The sequence below is a fragment of the Phyllopteryx taeniolatus genome, chromosome 4 (genome assembly GCF_024500385.1).
Source record: "Phyllopteryx taeniolatus isolate TA_2022b chromosome 4, UOR_Ptae_1.2, whole genome shotgun sequence".
NCBI lineage: Eukaryota > Metazoa > Chordata > Actinopteri > Syngnathiformes > Syngnathidae > Phyllopteryx > Phyllopteryx taeniolatus.
In genome coordinates this window covers 20,734,857-20,757,426 of record NC_084505.1, presented here as the reverse complement: position 1 = coordinate 20,757,426, position 22,570 = coordinate 20,734,857, and the positions used below count along the sequence as shown (strand labels likewise).

The 22,570-nt window shown below is 41.7% G+C and overlaps 1 protein-coding gene across 13 annotated transcripts in view; it reads left to right on the top strand.

Moving 5' to 3' along the window:
* The window catches only part of LOC133476707 (LIM and calponin homology domains-containing protein 1-like), a 39,620-nt gene extending 17,087 nt beyond the window's left edge, over positions 1-22,533 (top strand). For 4 of the 13 annotated variants that reach the window (XM_061770451.1, XM_061770461.1, XM_061770455.1 and 1 more), the window contains 20 exons: positions 1,330-1,548; positions 3,373-3,687; positions 3,765-4,043; positions 5,559-5,783; positions 5,928-5,966; positions 7,370-7,499; positions 8,222-8,370; positions 9,215-9,475; positions 10,316-10,562; positions 11,910-12,218; positions 14,068-14,176; positions 14,265-14,290; positions 14,452-14,565; positions 15,938-16,030; positions 17,181-17,355; positions 17,531-17,630; positions 18,276-18,344; positions 18,473-18,581; positions 19,625-19,727; positions 20,757-22,533. In XM_061770451.1, the coding sequence (XP_061626435.1) occupies positions 1,330-1,548; positions 3,373-3,687; positions 3,765-4,043; positions 5,559-5,783; positions 5,928-5,966; positions 7,370-7,499; positions 8,222-8,370; positions 9,215-9,475; positions 10,316-10,562; positions 11,910-12,218; positions 14,068-14,176; positions 14,265-14,290; positions 14,452-14,565; positions 15,938-16,030; positions 17,181-17,355; positions 17,531-17,630; positions 18,276-18,344; positions 18,473-18,581; positions 19,625-19,727; positions 20,757-20,782 (3,097 nt within the window). In that variant the 3' untranslated portion in view covers positions 20,783-22,533. Of the gene's footprint in view, positions 1-1,329; positions 1,549-3,372; positions 3,688-3,764; positions 4,044-5,558; positions 5,784-5,927; positions 5,967-7,369; positions 7,500-8,221; positions 8,371-9,214; positions 9,476-10,315; positions 10,563-11,909; positions 12,219-14,067; positions 14,177-14,264; positions 14,291-14,451; positions 14,566-15,906; positions 16,031-17,180; positions 17,356-17,530; positions 17,631-18,275; positions 18,345-18,472; positions 18,582-19,624; positions 19,728-20,756 lie in introns of those variants that run through there. The other 9 variants (XM_061770456.1, XM_061770462.1, XM_061770454.1 and 6 more) reach the window with 8 other exon arrangements.
* Positions 22,534-22,570: the final 37 nt, after the last annotated feature.

Below are 22,570 nucleotides of genomic sequence, written 5' to 3'. Positions count from 1 at the left end.
GATGACAGCTGGGATAGGCTCCAGCACGCCCGCGACCCGCGTGAGGAGAAGCGCGACAGAAAATGGATGGATGGATGGATGGATAGTAAATAAGACAACTGCTACACTAAGGAGCCATAAAAAGAAAATATCTTTAAAAGTACGCCCCCTAGTGGTTGATTGGTTCCTCTTGAAATCAGCTTTAAATCTCCTTTAGTTCCCACTCGCTTTTCACCACATTATTTATTCTCCTCATTATTGTGCACTTCATTGCCATCTGACAGGCTATGAAAGGGCAGGGAATGTGCCGACCCTTAGTGTGTCTATGTGTTTCATTGTGTGTGTGTGTGTCATTGTACGTGTGTCATTGTGTGTGTGTGTGTGTGTGTGTGTGTGTGTGTGCTATAGAGGAAAAAAGAGGTGATTGTTGGCTGTGTGCTGATGCTTTTGTTTTTTGTCCTAGTGATGCTGATGTCATTAGATCGCACAAAGGAGGTTTTGTGCGCCTGAACATCACGTGGAGAAAATAGCTGACATGCGAACATATAGCAAGATACCACATTTGTACTCAAGTTCTTAAACTCAATCAGGAATTTTCCTCCTATTCTGTAATCCAGTAGACAGGTAGCTACTTTTAAAAATTAGAATGGCAAAAATGCTAACATGCTGATCACTGCTATGCTAACATGTAGCAAGAGGAACCTGAGTACAACAAACACTAAAGTCTGCCGCACATGGAGCGACTTGGCTGAAACCAATTGAACTCATGCGCAGTGTGCATAGTTCAGCTAGTTTTCATGAGAATGACTAAAATGCTTACAGTTGTTATGCTAACTTGGCCTGCAACCTGAGTATTATAAGAAAGTATTATAGTGGATGGATTAGGATTTTAGATCCTGCCCTGTAGATGCATAGTAATACATTTGAGAGTGGCTAAAATACTAACACTGTAACAGTTGCTATGCTAACTTATAGCATGACAGCATCCTGAGTACAAAAAGTGCCATGACAGCTTGATTAGGATTTTTCATCCTGCCCTGTAGTTATCTGGGTACTATAATAAATTAAAATGGCTATAATGCTATCATTTGCTATGCTAACATATAGCAAGCTAGCAATAGTACAAAAAGTGTTATGGTGGCCCGATTAGGATCTTACACCTGCTCTGTTGTCAGGTTCTATTACAGATGAGAATGGCTAACATGCAAACAGTTGCTAAGATAACACATCTCAAGATAGCGGCCTACTCTACTTTCTTTTGATTCATTTGGAGTTGCTCATTCACTTCTCCGCTATGTGTGCGTGTGTGTGTGTGTGTGTATGTATGTATGTATGTGTGCGTGTCTGTAGCGAGCCTGGACCCGTCCCCGTGTGTCAGGCTTGTCGGGAGAAAACGTACGGCAGTGGTGAACGGGGTCTCAGCAAATCGGTGAGGTTCGGGGGCGTGACCGAGATGGGGCAGCCAATGGGCGTGCCCGAGTCGGGGTTGCTAGGACGACTCGTCTCCCAGGCGACGGTCGCCGTGCCGACCATTGGCCTGGGCTCCCTGCTCTCAGAGCGGGAAGGCAGGTACAAACATGGCCGCTTGCACTGGTTTGGACTGGGGCCGATGACATAGTAGTTGTCTTATTAGAGTGCTTGTTAGCAGACTTTGTGTTTGGCTTGTCAGGGATGCAACGATCTACATTTTTCCTGTTTGTTTTTTGCTTTGAAAGGGAGAAAAGCATGCTAAGTCCCTCGTTTTTACAGCTGATATGATGAGAAAGTGGTAATATTATAATAATAATAATAATAATAATAGCTACAAATAAAAACATATTGGCAATAATGAGAAATATTCCCATGGAAATATTTAATTTGCAAAAGATTTGTTGGAAGTTGGGCTGGCCGATAGATCTGTTTCAACATTGCCCTCCCTCCAAATATTACATTTGTTACAATGCTAAAAGCTAGGTTGCTAATGTAGGCCTATAGGATGCTAACAATACGCGTGGGCCCATAAGGTTATTTCTGGATCTAGGTCTTATGGCTATATGGACATGTGCTACAGTGCTGAAGCCTGCTGAGGTAGAATAGGACTGCTGACAATTGCTGTGCTAATGTGTAACAAGACAGCAACCTGATTACAAAAAGTGCTAAAGCAGATCAGTGATATTACATCGTACCTATGTGGTCTGATAATGAGTCAGATAATGAGAATGGCTAAAATGCTCATATGATAACACTCGCTATGCTAAAAGACACAAAGTACTATTTCAAACATTTTTTGTATTACCAAACCACAAACATGTTAACAGCTGATATGCTAACATATCGCAAAAGAGCAACCCAAGTACAAAAAGCAGTCAGGTAGTTTGGTTAGGATTTTACATTGAGGCCTTCTGTTTCAAATGAAAATTGCTGAAATGCTAACATGCTAACTGTGGTAATGCTAACTTCTAGCAAGAGAATACACATAAATACGGCACATAAATAAGGATTTCACATTGTGCACTGTAATTGGGCACTATTTAAAAGAAGAATGGGTGGAATGCTAACACGCTAACATTTGCTATGCTAACATATAGCAAGACAGCAACTTGAGTAGAAAAAGTGCTAAGATCGCAGTTTTTACAAGGTGCCCATTTGGTCATATTACTACAGTATTTCTAATAAGAATTGGCAAAATGCTAACAATGCCAGCATACAGCAAGATAGTAACCTGAATACAAAAGGTTCCAAGGTGGATCAATTTTCACATCCTGCCTGAAAGTCGCTTACTATTACAAATACAAATTGCTAACATGCTAACAGTTGTGATGCTCATACTGTATATAGCAAGATGATAACCTGAATACAAAAACTGATCAAGCAAGCTGTAGTCGTGTACTATTAGCAATGAGAATAGTAATAGCAATGAAAATGTTAACATGCTAACAGTTTCGTGCCGAACATATCGCATGATATTTGAACACAAACAAGCGCTAAGGCAGTTCTATTTGGATTTGAAATCCTACTTGGTAATTGGGTATTATGAATCATGAGAAGTGCTAAGATGTTAACATGGTAACAGGTGTAATGCTAACATATCGCATGATAGCAACCTTAGTACAAAAGAGCCCTAAGAGAATTTATTAACATGCTAACGGTTACAATGCTAACATATCGCCAGATATTACCCGAGGATAAAAATGCGCCGAGGCAGTTCTATTGGGAGTTTACGTCCTGCTCTGTAGTCAGGAACAATTACTTATAAGAATTTCTCAAATGTAAACGTGTTAACAGTTGCGATGCTAACATATAGATAAGATAGCAACCTGAAGACTGTGACTATTGCATGTGCATGCATGCCCGATTGTAACTATACGGCATCAGTACGAGCCAGTTTTCGAGCTTTATGTGATACCCTTACAGCCTCGCAGATGGAGCGCTACCCGAGCAAGCTACCTCCAACGGCTCACGTGGCTCTCTGGAGGCTCCTCGCTCTCTGGCCGAGCCGGACGCTCGTCCGGCTCGGTGTGAGAGCGGTTTGAAGGAGGAGGAGGAAGAAGAGGGGAGGATACCAGACATTCGGAAAGATGACATGACGGCTAGGCGAACGGGAGCTTTCCAGAAGCAAAGCGTGTCTTCGGGATCTTACAACCGCTTCTTGCCTTTGCCCGCCTCAAAGTACAAGGTCCAGGTGACTCTTCCGAGCACCGAGGAAGTGGACAGGAACAAGAACATCAGGTGGGGATGTTCAGATGTGTCAACTAACCAGCCCGTCGGTGTGGAATTCAAACATCTCACTGGAGTTTTTGTCACAGAGCGGCAGAAGGGAAAGATCTCATTGAAAGTAACCCTCGCACTCATATTGAGAGTGAACATGTTGATGATGATGGTGATGATGTTGACGACGAGGTAGACGAACCTCTTCCCAACCCGGAGAAGGACGACATGATGGCTCGCAGGACGGGATGTCTCCAAAAATCCAGTGCGACCTTCAGGCAGTTTCTACCTGTGCCGGGTGTGCTTAAAAACAAGACCATCCAAAGTTGTGGAAACAAGCAGGCACCGAAGTGTGTGGAAAAGATGGCGAGCGAAAGGTACCTTTTGGGGTTTGCCGTTGGAACTCGCGTCAGAATGACTAACAAAGCATCAAGGAGATGACTTGGACTCTGTCTTAGAAAATCGGCCTTCACAAAGAAAAAAGGCTCACTTTTGATGGACCCACCCGATCGGAAAGGTTTTCATTTATTTCAATCTCAAATCAGTGAAGTTTGCAAATCTAACATTTTTTTATTATCCTAACAAACAATATAGAATAACAGAATGAATATTTTTTCCAAGTATTTCAAATCTTCTGTTAAATGGAAAACACCAATTTCATAGCAATTTTAATGTCGATCATTTGCAAAACAAAATTCAGTTCAAATAGATTTGATTAATATTCAGTGAGAAATAATGTAAGCATTTTGGAAGATGTTTCACAGAGGTTACAACGATGCGCAGCAAATTTTATTCCCGCAAATAATTGACGCTCATTATAATTGCCATGAAAAAACACACACAGAAAAACGCCTAACTGCGAATACTCAGAGGTCTGCTGTATTGATTTGATTTGATTTGATTTGATTTTCCATCCATCCATTTTCTGTGTGAATAGTTGTCTGTCTATATGTGCTCTGTGATTGACTGGCGACCAGACCAGGGTGTACCCCTCCCTCCTCTCGCTCAAAGACAGGTGGGATTGGTTCCATCTTATTTATTCATATTCAGTCAAATCATATGTTTTGCTACGGTAGCGTGATCCAGAATTGGTTAAAATTGTATTTGATTTTATTTGCTTAGACGTGAAGGGAATTTTCAGAAAATGTGGCGGTATGTTAGCACATTCTACAACCACATAACAGTTTTATTTACATGAATGAACATTTGGGGAGATGTTTTTGTAACATTAGCATGACAATTGAATTCCATATAATTTAAAACAAGTTGAATTTAAAGTTGATCATTTCAAACCAGGATGCAGTCATTCTAGGATAATTTAGTGGACAAGCCTACTTTTTAGAATATTCCAAATGCATCATTTTGTAGCCCAAAAAAAATCAATCAATCTGTATATTGTTCCGTTTCATTAGATTTCACAACAGTGCACCCCTAAATATATGCGGGTTGCCATTCACGGATTCACCTATTCCCTAATTTTCTCGGAAACCCAAGCTTGTTTGCGGTATTTTATTTTATTTTTTTCACCCGATCCTCTGCTTATTGATGTTTTCTTAGGGGAAAAAAGGAATCGTGGCAATTATAATGAGCGTCAGTTATTTTCACAGATTATCCCACCAGATCTAATTAGGGGTGGATGTGCATGGCCTTGTGTGTCGTCATTCGTCAATCGGCAAGTCAGTTAGTTATGTGCGTAAAGGCAGAATTTCTGCTACATCTTTTGTAGCGGATGTCGTCGTATGGCTTAGGTGTACCTAATATTGTGCCCAGCAAACGCAGCGTCGCCGTGGTTCGGCACGAGCATGTTTGTCTAAGGTGTGATGTGCGTGCATTCGCGTCATTGGTGGACAGCCGAGCTTGGAGTTGACGCCTTTGTCTTGCTCGGTGATCAGCAGTGGCGTCCGATCGGCCAGGAAGCGCGAAGGGCCAGAGGGGGAAGCGGACGTGCAAAAAGACAAGACAGCAGATGTGACAAACGTGACCCCTTCCCTACTCCGGCCGGATGATGTCGTCCCGCCAAGTCGGGAGGCGGGGTTAGGAAAGGCCAGTAAGAAAATGGAGAAACCACAGAGGAAGAAAGCCTCCTGTGTGGCGGACGATGATCTGCCGCCAGTGATGTGAGAGGCCCTCCCAATTTTTTATGCTGCGCGTGTCTTTTTCTTCCATTGAACAAAGTGTTGAATTTCATTCTCGTGCCCGAAATGTTTGGCCCGGTCGGACCCTCCTGCGCCCGTCTTGTTCACTGTATTTTGTCCTTCCAGGATGAACCGCAGAGTCGCTTTTATGTGTGGGGACGCCGAGTAAGTTTGTCAACGCGGATCTGGACGACTTTATGCATGCCAACAATAACAACAGTACTTGTTCATACAGTTCAACCTCTGACGTCACTTTTGAAGAGTTTTTCTTCCCCTTTGGACATCATGGAAATATTGTCAATAAAATAGTCAAACTGTCACGCTTATAAAACCTTTATTAACCGAACGAGGCCGCTTTAAATCACATTTTAACAGTCATAAAAGTGTAAAAGGAAGCTAACCATTTTTGACACTAGTGAAACGTAAAAAAAAATGATTACAGGTTTTTTTTATGGAAATAATGATGACACAATGCAAAGGAGAGTCGGTGATGTGACATAAAAAAACATTCAAGTGTAAAAAGATGTTAACCATTGTTGTAGTAAAAGGTAAAAACACTCAAAATATGAACTTGAATTCTGAATAAGGATGGGATAGTGCTCAGGAGAGTCAGTGATGAGCCTTAAATGTGTGAAAAGAAAAAAAACAATGAAAGACTCAGTTTCAACTTAAATGACGGAAAACAAACAAAACAAAAAACGATAAAACACTCACTTTTAACTTAAATGACAAAAAACGTAAAAGCGATAAAACGCTCAGTTTTAACTTTAATGAAGACAAATGTAAAGCAATGATAAAACACTCTGTTTTAACTTTAATAATACAAATTGAAAAAAAAAACAATGATAGAAAACCAAATGATGGTGTTGCGCCCTAATTAATTTTTTTTACATTGTTAAGTGTCACACAAAAGTAAAAATAAGAGTCACTCAGGACTAAAACATAAAATCTTTTTATGGATTGATTTGAATGGCAAATAGCAATGACGTAATGCACAGGCGAGTCGCTAATTGGCATTCAATTGTAAAAAGAAGTTAACCATCGAGAAACATAAATAATAAAACACTCACTTTTAACTTTAATGACAAAAAAACGTAAAGAATGATAGAACACTTAATTTTAATGAAACAATTATAAGACACTCAATTTTACCTAATGACAAAAAAAGGTAAAAAATGATAACGACATTGTTGCCCCCAACTAATCGCATTATTTTACATTCTTAAGTTAACCACTGTAGGTAATAAATCGTAAATAAATATGTACACCATTAAAAAAAAGTCTGAACTTAAATGCTGCATAACGACTTGAGGTTTCACTGTATTATGCAAACATGCTTCCAACTGTTTGCTTTTTCCATTCATTGCTAACGTTTTTTGAATTGTCCTTTTTTTCTTTTTGTATTTATTACAAATTTGCTCATCTTGATGTTTGCGGTTTTGTTGTTCCTTTTGCTCCACGATTCATTTATCGCTTGCCTTGTCTTAACACTTGTGTAGTGGTGGCCGCTGGCCAGTATGAGGTGTTTAAAAAAAAACAAAAAAAAGAGAGTGGGCTTTCCCGTTTAGGAGTGCAAGCATGAGCGACATGGCGGACCGGGACGAAGCCGGACACTCGCCGCCGCTCAGCCTGTCGCGTTACGAGCGGATGCACGAGCAGTACAACAACTTCCAAGACGAGGACGACCGGTGGCAAAGTGTAAGAGACTTAAAAAATACATATGCCAAATGCCATCTAGATAGGATTTTGATTCAACCGGTTTAATATTACACCTTTTATACATTTTTATGAAAAACATACTGTTGAAAATCTTACTCGTTATTTAATTGTCATTTTAAAAAAATCAAACTTTTTTTTCATAACTAGTTTTGGAAAAATAGCAGCCAAATGCCAACACTTATACATTTGTTTTGATAAACAAAACGATTTGATAAAATATTTGGACATTTTCACTCTTATTTTTTTTTTCCAGTTTTTTTCATCACCCATCTAAAAAATTCTCGAATGATATATTTATAGGCGGCACGGTGGACGACTGGTTAGAGCGTCCGCCTCACAGTTCTGAGGAACCCGGGTTCAATCCCCGGCCCCGCCTGTGTGGAGTTTGCATGTTCTCCCCGTGCCTGCGTGGCTTTTCTGCGGGCACTCCGCTTTCCTCCCACATCCCCAAAAACATGCACGGTAGGTTCATTGAAGACTCTAAATTGCCCGTAGGTGTGAATGTGAGTGCGAATGGTTGTTCGTTTGTATGTATGTGCCCTGCGATTGTCTGGCAACCGGTTGAGGGCGTAGCCCGCCTCCCGCCCGATGATAGCCGGGATGGGCTATCATCCCGGCACGCCCGCGACCCGCGTGAGGAGAAGCGGCTCGGAAAATGGATGGACGGACGGATGGATTTTGACAACGCATTCATGCTGCAGGACTTGGCCCGTTGGAAGAACCGCCGCCGCTGTGCCTCACAGGAGCTGATCAAGAAGGAAGAGGAGAGGAAGAGGATGGAGAGGATGAATGGGGAGGGAGGAGACAAGAGGAAGAGCATCAAGACCTACAAGGAGATTGTGGAGGAAAAGTAAGCATTGCATCGGGGGGGAAAGTTCTCAGATTCCTTTTCCACCGCTAAGTGTGTTACTGTCCAATATTATACTCCATAGTCTCCTCTTTTCTGCCGCTGTGCCCTCAGTCTCCTCTCAGCTAAAACTCAAGAAGTAAATAGAGAAGTATTTACAATCTGACACGACGCAAAATGACCAAATTAAACACACATGCTAAATGTTACCTAACGCTGTTGCGTTGCGGTATTAGACTCCACAGTGTCCACTTTGCTGTAGCGGTGCCCTCAGTCTCCTGTCAGATAAAGGCTATCACAATTTGGATTGTAACACTTGATGATACACAAATAGAAATGACCAAATTTGACACACACTAAATGTTGCCTAATCCTGTTGCTGTGCGAGATTAGGCTCCACAGTCTCCACTTTTCTGTACTGTGGCCTTTCGTCTCCTCGTGGATTAAACTAAATGAGTAAATACAGGATACTGTCACTCTGAGATTGTCATATTTGAGGATATGCGGTTAAAAATGACAAATCAAATAAACACACCAGATTGGACTCCACAGTCTCCACTTTGCCGCAGCGGTGTTGTCTCCTCACAGATAAAGAAGTAAACTAGTAGTAAACACAGGAAAAAGGGTTTCCTGTATTTATTTTTGTATTTACTTCTTTAAGGAGACGAGCTTTCTTCATGAGAATGTCTCGTTCCCAGTGATGCGTTCAGTGCCGTCTGTTTTTTTGCAGATTCCTGTGGAATTGGTGAGTTCCTCAGTGGAAACTCTGAATGTTTTGAGCGTCTGAAATGAAAAAGCCCTCAAAGAATTTGGACTTTGACGACTCGACGGCTCTTTTTGTTCCCAGGGAGCGGCGAGAGGCAGAGCTGTGTGAGGCGTACCGCGATGCGGCGTCGCCAGACGAAGCGGCCGGGGTTCTGCAACGTTACGCTCTCCGATTCACCATCAGCGATGCCACGCTGGACTTCTTAAAGCTACCCCGCTCCAGCGCAAACCCCGACGCGACCCTAAACCAGGCCATCCGCAAGCACAGAACCGTTCATGATGACTCTGAGCCAGAATCAACACAGCAGAAGACGTGTGAAGACTTCCACGTGGGGCTGAAAAAGTAGGTATACACGTTTTACTATGAAGTAAACCACAGATTTATTAAGTCACAATTAGAATCGTATGTCAAAAATATTCAGCAAAACCTCGTATGTGCTCAAATTGCCAGCCTGACATTGGAAGCATTGACACATTCCTGTAGTGGAGTCGTGTAGTGTCTAAACTTCAACACCAAGGGTTTTTTTGTGTGTGTGCACAGACAAATGGCCTTTCCTGGTCAAATTAGGGTTACATTCCAAAAAAGAAATCATAATAATAATAATACAAGTGCTGTATGGTGGCAGGGAACTCGGTACACTACAAAAAGGAGCCGTTTGGCAAACACTGAGCAATTCATCAGAAAAGAAGCTTCAAGCTGTTGACTGCCACTCTCACTTGAAGTTTATTGTCAAACCGAACATGAAACAAAGACAATTACGCATTGTGTATTTCAAACAGCCAAACGACTGTCCAAATGTTGCGTTATGGACGGAACACAAATAGGTTCATGAATGAACAAAGCCCCAGCAGTCTGAATTACACTGCGCTCACGCCTGATCGGACAAAAAACCTTGACTACTTTGTAAAAGCAAAGAACTGAGGTTACTTCATCTTCTAAAACTCTTTTTCAAACCTCTTCAAGCCGCGAGTAATGCGATAAATGAAACGATGAGCCGAGTAAGCGGTGTAATATGTGGAAATGAATACGCATGCAAACGCACCTCCGTGGCAGACCAATTACTTCTGCACCAAACAAAGCATTGCAGCGATCGATTATTCACAAAACAGCCTTCTTCAAATGCATCTGTTTTGACTCATCATTGTGTAAAAAACATCCATTCACGCCACTCGCCTCCTCCAGAGGTCCACTGGCTTCAGACAGCACACCTCCTCGATCCCAAGAAACCCTCGATTCTCCAACCCAAACATCTTCTAGTAAACCGGAACCAGCGACCAAAGTGGACGCAAAACCCCAACCTGCGCCGCCTCGCTCGGCAAAGCCTGCACTCACGCTCCCCGCGCCGCCGCCGCCGCCAGCACATTCCCGACCCGTACCCCTGTTGGCCGCCAAGCCCTACTGCCCGCCACGCAGCTCGCATGGAATCAAGGTGAGGAAATGGCATGTTCTTGGGTCTCTCGAAAGGCACTGTACGCTATGTAAATTGAAGTTATTATTATTATTATTCATTACATCCCAAGAAAGCTACATTACTATTACACAAACGACATGAATCAGTCTTGATTTTATTGTATTATTCTTTTTATATAAAACTTATATAAACGTAAAGTAAAGAATAAATACAACTCAAGAATGGAGGAGTAAATAAATAAGCAACGGCACATTTATTTGTAGAGCTATGTAAATTTACAAGTAGGCAGATAAAATCATTCCATAAAACATCAAAAAATCATCATTGTCCAAAGGTGCGACCCTTGTGACAATAAGCAGTTCGCTCAATGGATCAAACTGAAACTCAGCCTCGCTGTGTGTGGTCCTGACTCTGTGCATCATAAGAAGACCACTCAGACTTCGAGAAGGTTCACATGGCCCTAACATAAGGGGTGTCAAACTCATTTTGTAGATACGGTTTACCTTAGACGGCCGTAAAACCGTATCAATGCTTTCATCGCCTCATCATAATATTACACATAATATAGACAACAAATTGATGGATAACGAGTTTTGAAATTAGAAGTCAAGGATAATGGTTTGTTCAACTATTTTTCAAGTAACTTCAAAAGGGGTTTGGAGGCAAAACATGCTTACGATAGTTCATTACTATTTATTACATATGAATATTATACACAAATGTGGAACAGATTTTGGCAAGAATCATGGAAGTTGACACACGTGATTTGCTTTCGCAGGCCACATAAGATGATGTGGCGGGCCGGATCTGGCCCCAGGCCTTGATTTTGACACCTGTTTGAGATGGTAAAATGCTATTGTTGTGATTTTTTAATGTGGCTGTTAAAATTCAGGTCTGAGTCCAATTGTGCCGCTAGGTTAGGTTTCTAACTTTGACCAGTGATACGTAGATCTGAGTGTCAGCTGCAGAGGTGCGGTAGGACACTTGAGAGCTGTGTATTAGCTGGCCTCATGGAAGCATGTACAGTTTGAACAATAGGGGTCCCAGGATTGACCCCTGGGGAGGTCCACAGGTCATAGCCATTTGGTCTGAGACACAATTAACAAATTCAACAAAGTACGCCCTGTCCTTTAGATAGGACTTGAACCAGTTTAGAGCAGTACCAGAGATGATCAACCAGTGTTCTAACCCTAACCTGTCATAAGATCACACGGTCAACTGCATCAAAGGCAGCGGCAGCTGAGGTCCAGTCCAGCGAAGAACTAAGATATCATTTGTCACCTTGATCAAAGGCGTTTCAGTGTGGTGGTGGTGTGGCCAAACATAGCCGCTTCTCAGTCATGTTTGTGTGTGTATCACTTGAAGATGGACGGTCTAGTGCGTGCGAATGGCGACACAGACAATTCGCCGCTGCATTCGCCGTCAGACAAGGACAACTTGGTCGCACAGGCGGAGACGGAGGCCTCCTCTCTGCCAGAGATACGGGACCGGTCGCCTCCTCCCCAGGCTGCGACGTCCTCCTCCTCGTCTTCGTCGTCCGTCTCGTCTTCCTCCTCATCCGCCATCAGCTCGCTGTTCGGCGGGAGGAGCTGTATCACCAAGACCACCATCGTCACTGAACTCACACAGACGTTGGTGGAGCCACACGGCCTGGAAAACAACAGCCACAGCCGGGTAAGCACACTCAAGTCAATCAGGGAAACTTCTGGGAGGGAGAGCTGGGCCGTTATGCAAAAAGTGATGATCGCGATTATTCTGATTGATATTGAAATTACAAATTATTCCTTGATTTCAAAACTACCAAAACACAACTTTCAATATAACTTCATAGAAAAAAAATGAAAATAAATTAGTAACAAGTAAAATAATAATATATTATACAACCCTAATTCCAATAAAGTTGGAACTTTGTGTTAAAAATAAGTAAAAACAGAATGCAATCATTTGCAAGTTTGCATGTTCAACCTATATTTCATTGAATACACTACAAAAACAAGATATTTCATGTTCAAACAAATGGAGCAAATAATCATGAACTTAGAATTTGATGGCTGCAACACGTTCCAAAAAAGATGGGAAAGTTGAGGAATGCTCATCAAACACCCCTTCGGAACATCCCGCAGGTGAACGGGCTAATCGGGAACAGGTGGGGGCCGTGATTGGCTAGAAAAGGAGCTTCCCTCAATTGCTCAGTCATTCACAAGCAAAGATGGGGCGAGGTTCGCCTCTTTGTGAACAAGTACGTGAGAAAATAGTCAAATGGAGGGATTTCATCATCTACGGTCCATATCATCATCAAAAGGTTCAGAGAATTTGGAGAAATCACTGCATGGAAGCGGCAAGGCCCAAAACCAACATTGAATGCCCGTGACCTTTGATCCCTCAGGCGGCAGGCACTACATCAAAAACCGACATCAATGTGTAAAGGATATCACCACATGGGCTCAGGAACACTTCAGAAAACCAAAGTCAGTCAATACAGTTGGGCGCCACATCCGGAAGTGCAACTTGAAACTCGACTATGCAAAGCAAAAGCCATTTCAACGCCGCCGGCTTCTCTGGGCCCGAGCTCATCTCAGATGGACCGATGCAAAGTGGAAAAGTGTTCTGCGGTCCGACGAGTCCACATTTCAAATTGTTTTTGGAAATTATGGACGTCGTGTCCTCCGGGCCAAGGAGGAAAAGAACCATCCGGACTGTTAGGGACGCAAATTTCAAAAGCCAGCATCTGTGATGGTATGGGGCTGGTGTTCGTGCCAATGCCATGGGTCACTTACACATCTGTGAAGGCACCAGTAATGCTGAACGGTACATACAGGTTTTGGATAAACATATGCTGCCATCCAAGCGACGTCTTTTTCATGGACGCCCCTGCTTATTTCAGCAAGACAATGTCAAACCACATTCTGCACGTGTTACAACAGCGTGGCTTCGTAGTAAAAGAGTGCGGGTACTAGACTGGACTGCATGTCTCCCATTGAAAATGTGTGGCGCATTATGAAGCGTCAAATACGACAACGGCGACCCCGGACTGTTGAACAGCTGAAACTGTACGTCAAGCAAGAATAGGAAAGAATTCCACCTCCAAAGCTTCGACAATGAGTGTCCTCAGTTCCCAAACGTTTATTGGATGTTGTTTAAAGAAAAGGTGATGTAACACAGTGGGAAACATGAGCCTGTCCCAGCTTTTTGGGAAGGTGTTGCAGCCATCAAATTCTAATTATGTCAAATTGTAGATTTTTATGAAGTACAATATTATGGAATGCTATTTTTCCTCATTAAAATACACATTTCAACAATGTTTTTTTTTTGGGGGGGGGGGGGGGGGTGGCTGGAACAGAATAATGCCATTTCCATTCATTTCAATGGGCAAAAAAATGATTTGAGTTTTGAATTACTAGTGAGGTTACGGAATAATTCAACTCGTATCTCAAGGAACCACTGCATACACATTGTGTATGTTCAATCACGTACACACATAATGTTAGCATCCGTCTGTCCATTCACGCATTTTGACTTTCAGGTGAATGGAAGTACGTCTGTTGAGAAAGCAGCGGAGGAACAACAGTCTCAGCCAGCGTCATCATCGACCTCAATAACCAGCATACAAGAACATTGTGCCAGTGTCACAGGTACAACTCGGTAGTGCGAAATAATTCTGGGATTGAGGGATTTTCCTTATCATTCCTTCATTCCCACGTGTGTGTTTATCATCCACAGAACGCCAAGAGGAGAGCAGCATGAGCGTGAGTACTCTCATCAGCTTGTTTTCTTTTCCTGCACCCTTCAATTGGACCTCATGTTTACCCCTCGTTTACCCCACTTGTCCTCTGACCTTTCCTCTTTTTCTGTCCTTTTGCTGTCTCGACATTGTGTGTGTGTGTGTGTGTGTGGGGAATGGGGGTAGATTGAGACCCCCATATTGAACTTGGCTAAGCGTGTTAATCACTGGGTCTGGGACCCCAATGAGGAGCGTAAGCGTGTGGAAAGGTGGCAACAGGAGCAGGAGCGCCTCCTACAGGTACACCGGTAGTAATGCTCGTGTGTGTGTGTGTGTGTGTGTGTTTGTTGCCATGGTTACTACCTGATTGTTTACCATGATACAAGATTGTGTTTACACTCATGGTGTTACAAGTGTATGTTAAGTGGGTGAGAACCCAACACAGACAACACTAATTTCATATTTTTATTAACAAAAGGCGCACGTATGAACATGGAAAAAAGAGGAAAACGAAAGAACAACAAGGCAAACGTGAAATTACAATGGGCCAAGGGCGTCGTGTGATGAGAGAACAGAAAACAAAAATAACTGAAAATCACTCTGGAGGCCGGAACATATAGCAAGAGGAGTACAATAAGAAAACCACAGCAGAAATCAACAATAGACAGAATAGCCAAAGTACTTCCAAGCAGATGTGTTCCCAACACCACACGGACAGATGAAATACAGCGATGGCAGCGAGCAAAAGCAATAATCCGACGACTCCTTTCCAACACCGCGGGGTTTTTGACTGCCCTCGACCGACATTGCCTGCCGGTGTGTGACGGGAGGCCACACCCACCGTTTTTTCCAGTTTCCTAGGCAACTGGAAAAAAACAATGCACCACTGAACAGGAACATAACACACGAGACACTTTATTCGGTACAGCTACCCATCCATTTTCTGTAGCGCTTGTGCTATCTCGGTGGCAGGTGAGCAGGAGCCTGTCACGGCGAAATGTTGCCAAGAGAAGCGGGGTACGCCCTGGACTGGTGGTCACCAATCGCATATAAAGCTACCATGATGCAATCAATATCCCTTTTTTTTATATCGCTCGTCCTCAATAAAGTTGCATCTAACTGGAGCTTACTTTTGGCGACACGAGTGGGGTACACCGTGGTCTGGTTGCCGGCCAATAGCAGGGCACACACAGACAAGCAAGCATTCACACCTACGGAAAATGTAGGGGTTTTTTTTTTTGGGAATGTGGGAAGGAAGCCGGAGTACCTGCAGAAAATCATGTGATGAACGTGACGATTGAGACCCAGAACCTCTTAAATGTGAGGCACATTTGCAAACCGCTACCTCCCGTGATCCAAATCATGTGAAATGAATTCATAAAACCTTCACCAACATGAAACACAATTACACAAATCCTTTTTCACAAGGCCGATTCAGACATTTCATTTAGCTTCTTTCTTATGTAATATTCATAAGATTGCACTATTCACGAAAATAGTCAAGTAGTTTGCCTGTTTGAATTGAACTATTGAAATAAACGATTTTACCACATTCTAATTTATTCACATGCACCTGTTACAGTATGTATTGTATGTATGTATGGTTTTTTCTTTAGTTTTTTGTTTTTGTTTGTTTTTTAGTGTGGTAACTGTGAAGTGTTGCTTCTTAAAGGAGCAGTACAAGAAGGAACAGGAGAAGCTGAAGAAGGAGTGGGAGAAAGCTCAAGTGGAGGTACAGGAGGAAGAACGCAAGCACAACGAAGAGGTACGCCCGCGTGGAGAAAACCTCCCGACGACGTTCGGGTCCTCGTTATAGCAAGCCGTTTGAGCAATCATTCCACAGCCTACTAGCGCGCCGAATCGGTAGTGTACTCGTATGCTCTTTGTCCTCACAAGTAAGACAATTCGATGCGGCTAATAGAACGACGAGGGTACACTCTCTTACTGCAATGTCTTTTTTCCAAAACCGTATGACACATCTGTGCACTAGTAGAATGAATAGGGTACACTTGTAGAACGACTTTGTCTTCATAGTAACATTATTTTCCATGACTGTATGACAAATCTGCGTACTCGTAGAATGACTAGGGCACACTTGGAGAACAACTTTTTCTTATTAGTGACATTTTTCACACTACTGTATGACATTTCTGCGCATTAGTAGATCGACTAGGGCATACTAGTGAAATGAGTGTCTTACCAGTGACATTTTTCCCACTACAGTATGAAATTTCTGCACACTAGCAGAACGACTTTGTCTCACTAGTAACATTTTTTCCACTAATGTTTGACATTTCTGCGTACCAGTAGAATGACTAGGACACACTAATGCATAGTATTACTCGTGACATTTTTTCTCCATCACTGCCTTCCACTACTGCATGGAATTTCTGCACACTAGTAGAATGATTTTCTTGCTAGTGATGTTTTTTTCCACAACTGCATGACATTTCTGTGGACGAGTAGAATAACTATGTCTTATAAGTAATGTAATTTCCACTACTGTAGGACATTTCAGCCTACTAGTGGAATGACTACGGCACACTAGTAGACTACTAGGGTACACTGCTGAATTTAAGGATTATAGAAGTTGAATTGTCACACACCAACACACAATTACACATGATATGGCATGAAATTATACCCAAGGTCCAAGATTAGCCCAGTAAGTCTCAAGACTTGTGAAATATAAATAAAATAAGAAAATAAGATACAATAAGACAAGATAGAAGATATTTTTTTTTTACAAAAAGTGCAAATGCAGCAGGGATTTGGATGCAGCAAATAATAATGATGATTAAACAAAGAAACACCTACTAAGACATGGAGACCTCAGCGCACTAGTAGGATGGATATCAAATAAATGCTCAAAGATCTTTCTATACTTACAATTTGGTCTTTCTTGGCTCCTCGAGGAGAGGAAGATCTTGGAGGAGACTGTAGCGCCCCTCAAACCCCGCGTGGGGAGCGCGTCGCCACCTCCTGGAGACAAAGAAACCGTCAGCCACCTCGTACCCTTGCAGCAGAATGGCCACAAAGACACGAGAGGAAGCGAAGAGCAGCATGCGTCCAAGCTGCACTTCTTCCGAGGTAGGAGACTTCAGCACACCGCGTGTTATGTTTGCCAACAGCTTTCCCTCATCGCTGTAACATTCCTACGTCGAAACAATAAAACACGTCCTGCTCTTTCTTTTGGAATAAAAAAATCATAATCAAAAAGGCCAAAGAAAAAACGAAACAATTTAATGACGGCGCTTTCTTTTAGATGCCGTCTCTGACACCGAGCCAGCTCCGAAGTCTGAATCGTGGAAGACGGCCTCCCTGGGCCGGAACACTCAACCGAACCGACCACGTGGCGTCAAAAGGTATCTTTCCACTGTTTGGTCCATACTTACACAATCATTCAAACTGATTATATGAGTTGCGAACTAGAGTGGGCTAGTAGAGAATAGAAAACAAGCATACGGTCTGTTTCACATGGATACTGGTCAAAATCAATGTTGAGTTCCAATTTTGACATGCAGCCAAGTTGAATTTGTTCCGTGGCCACATTTCTAACGCAAAACACTCACCTTTTTCCATTGAAATGAACGGAAATGCCATTAATCCGTTCCAGGCTTCCCGACCCCAAAGACATTTTGTAATGTGTGTGTGTCATCTTATGCAGAGAATAAAGAGTATATGGCTGTGTGTGAGTACTGTCATATTGTCTTTCTACATGTTGCTGTCGATTTGTGTTCAGTCTTTTGCTTCAATTGTGAAAGCACCGCAACATAGAGGCTAATTACCGTTAACATTCATCCTTTTTTAAGCAGTTGTCTGTTTTAAATACACAAAGTGTAATTCGGTATGTTTTATGTTTAGTTTATGAAGCAGTTTGAATTCGTGATAGATTGGACGGATGTTTGGATTTAGACCACCGTTGCATTCAACTCCTGCAAAATGACCAAAATAGAGTCAGCACAATCTCGTTCTCAGTGGCTCATTCCGTATTTGGGTTGGGGCAACAGGTGCGATTCCCATGATGCTATTTCCGGAACACAGCGGCCGTCCTCACCCTTGCCTCCGTCGCCCAGCAGGTAAGAAAACAAACGCATGTACAAAAGCTGATATATTATCAGGTATATAAAGTACAAGGTAGGCCAAAAGTACACACTTTCAGTTTTTTTATTTGGTTACATTTCCACGTATTAAATGTGTTGCGTAGGTGCATTAGCAGGAAGAGGCAATGCTCAGGTTGTTCTCAGCCGCTGGGAAAAGGAGCGGCGATGATCATCCAAACGCTCGGTCTGTTCTTCCACATGCAGTGTTTCAAGGTACCAAAAACAAGATATACATATATATCATCACCTTCCTAACAAAATTGGACAAAGGTGACTCTTTTTTGCCTAAATCATCTCTCCATGATGCTGTCCACCGCTGCTAAAATTGCCCACATGCTCAGTTGAACAGATCATGTAATTCTACCCCTGCTGTGACATTACAGTGAACCCCTGCTATATTCACGAGGGGAGCCCTGCCGCGAATATTGAAAATCTGCAGATACAGTAATTGGTGCCCCCCCCCCCAAGGGGTTTGTACACATGTATAGATCTCACAAGAGGGCACATCATAAAGCATCAACTCCATGCATCTCGCATGTACACAATCATGAACCCGTGGTACATAAACGACTGTATTCACTAATTAAATGATTCACCTTCTCATGAGGCTCATCAATAGTATTAGCTAGGATACTAACCTAGATACCATGCTAGCACAAACTAATGCGACATCACGCATGGGGAAACAAATACGCGCATTAGCACTTTACACAAACAGTACTAAGTCATTCAACTCGCCTTTTGGCATTTACACACAATAATAAATGTTAGGGAATACAGGCAAATTGTAACGACAAAGCACACTACACGGGCTATTAGTATACCTGCATTGGGAGAGAAGTAGAAACATACTTTCGGTTTCACTTTCGACGTGGACGAGGGGCATTTAAGGGCCGCCGGTAAAACAGAACATCTCCAACCCGGACGAAAAAACCCAATCAATGAAATCAACCTAACAACAAGTTTCCACCGAATAGGGCCAAAGTAATACCTTTATTGCTTTAGCCTTAACTCAAAACCAGCAAAGGATAGGTTATTAAAAAATATGTCAATACACAAATTCATGTGGGTTCAATGTATTAATTAATATAATATATTCTGTATTTTGTTTCTTTTTTTTGCTTTCTGAAATAACCCCCCCCCCCCCCCCCCCCAAAAAAAAATAATAATAATAACAACTTGGGTGACAATACATACTGTATATAGACAAAACTATGATTTCATGATATTTAACCGTTCAGTGAATGTGTGTTCAGTGTGGTCTGTGTGAGGGGCAGCTGGGCGACGCCACCACCGGAACGGATGTGAGGATCCGTAATGGACTGCTGAGCTGTCACCACTGCTACGTCGCATCTACAAGTGAGAATGTTTACGAGACTTCCCAACAGCTGGCCACCATGACTTGTGAAAATGAAAGTATTGCAACCAGTTCAGGGTTGTACCCCACCTCTCGTAGTTTTTGAAAGTTAAAATCTCAAAATAAAAATGACAAAAATGTAAATGTTACCACAGATCACACTATTTTTCATTTTAAAATGTTGAATTTTAGAAGAAATCACACTTTTTTTTTTTTTTTTAAAGTCTGATGTCAATTTTTTTTTTAATGGTACATGTTATGACACTATTTTTTATTTTATTAATATTTTGAAAAGTTAATGTCATTTATTTTTACATTTTACGAGACTTTTTTTTTTAACTTTTACATTTTACTTCACGGCGGCACGGTGGCCGACTGGTTAGAGCGTCAGCCTCACAGTTCTGAGGTGCGGGGTTCAATCCCCGTCCCCGCCTGTGTGGAGTTTGCATGTTCTCCCCGTGCCTGCGTGGGTTTTCTCCGGGCACTCCGGTTTCCTCCCACATCCCAAAAACATGCATTAATTGGAGACTCTAAATTGCCCGTAGGCATGACTGTGAGTGCGAATGGTTGTTAGTTTCTATGTGCCCTGCGATTGGCTGGCAACCAGTTCAGGGTGTACCCCGCCTCCTGCCCGATGACAGCTGGGATAGGCTCCAGCACGCCCGCGACCCTAGTGAGGAGAAGCGGCTCAGAAAATGGATGGATGGATGGATTTTACTTCACATGTTATTATTATTATTATTATTGTTATTATTATTTTATAAAGAAAATATAAAAGAAAAGTTAGAAATGTCACACATCTAATTTTTTAAAATATTAAATCTTTTTACAATTTTACAAGATATTGTATTACACTTTTATTACAGTCAGATTCAAACTCTTGTTAAATGGGAGTCGACACACACTTGCCACCATTTAAAGTGCCTCTGATGAACCCCAAATAAAGTTCAGATGTTCTAATATTGTCTGTCCAGTTAATTAAGGTGCGTTCACAATTTGATCTAACTGCTGCTTTATGTTTTTGTTTGCAGGCCGAGGACAGCCCACCACATTATGATGATCTGAAAAGCCCTCATATAACTTTACTCAAATATCTAAATGGACCCCACGTGATCTAAACATACATACACAGTGTGTTTTTGTAAGCATGACCAGTGTATTTATGACGAGACAAGCACAATACATCAACTGGAATAATAATACAGTGAACCCTCGTTTATTGCGGGACATAGGTTTGAGACCGACCCACAAATATGTCAACATTTGCGATATAGAGAGTCAGTTAAAAAAAAAAAAAAAAAAAATATATATATATATATATATTAAAAATACTCCTCTCACTTACTTTAAATTGGTTTTTTTTTTTTAAAAACACTCCAAACGGGCACATAAAACAAAAGATAAGGAATTAAATAATGCAGCAATTTGGCAAATAGTAAAGAATTCTTCACAAAAGAGACTCCAAGCTGCTTATTGCCGCTCCCATTTGAAGTTTACTGTCAAACTAAATATTAAACAAAGAGAATTACGCGTGTATTTTAAACAACTACATAGGTCTGCCTTACGAGAGTCTGCTTACTTTAAAGCTAACATATATGAAGAAGGCTATTTTCATGTTAACGGTTAGCATCCATAGTTACTGTTAGAAACCTCTAAAAGATATTCGCAAACAAACAGTGGAAGCTACACATTTACACAGATCATATAAAAATACTCACACACATATATTCTTTGTCCTCTACAAAAAATAATATATTACAGCGTTTTACTGAGTCACTCGCAGCGGTAGGCGAAGATTCTTCTTCTTTGTTTGAGTTTGGATGACTGTATTATAAAGTACTGCCTCCTGGTGGCCAAGGCGGCCACACTACATTGATTTGGATTGCAGCATTAAATCACTATGCTAACGGTTTAATTAATTCCTTACATTCTATTTAATTATGTCATTACTGTATGTTTTTATAAAGTACGAAATTATAGAGAACTATTTTCCTTATTAAAAAACCCAAACACACAAAAAAATACGTTTTTTGAGGGGGGAACCTGGATGATTCGAGATATGAGTGTTTTGAGTTACAAGTGTGGTCATGGAACAAATTAAACAAAGTATCTCAAGGCACCACTGTCAAAAAAAACTATAAAACCTTTCAAATCTGACATATAGCGTTGGTGCGAAATATGAACCGCTATATAGCGGGGGTTCACGGTACATCAACTGAAGTAATGTACAGTATACGCTACAAGACTATAACACTCCTCTCTTATACTGTAGGTATCACGACCATTTTAATGCCTTACCTTCTCCTTTTTCTTCTTTGTTTTTACACTTTTGCATGAACATAAGTTATTGCAAGTATGAGTCTGACATGCAGTTCTCCAGCATTTAAGTTTGTTGTCCATCTTTATCCACTTTGCATGTTGGCTTTGAACCTTTTGTTTCCCCTTTGAGCTATTTCAACCAGTGCCTTAATTCAGTGTGTGTGTGCGGGACTATTACACATGGACCTCTAAATGTGTGTGTGTGTGTGTGTTTGTATGAAGTGACATGAAGTACAATTCCATACCAGCAAGTAAAATGAGTGGTTTAGCTTCTTCCGCATCCTTCTCTCTTATAGAGCTTAAACCAATGACACGTACGTAATAACTGCTGCTTCCCTCTTGATTATTTTTAGCGGCATTTCAAAACATCCCTTCAGGACAAGTGTTGCCTTTCTCCATCTCAAACTTCTCGTTTCTTCTGTCCGACGAACGCTCTCCTCGCTGTCTTTTATAGCCACTGTATGTTTGTCAATACAACTGTCTAAAATGGCTGGTGTCGTTTGTATTTGTTTTAATTTGTTTTCAA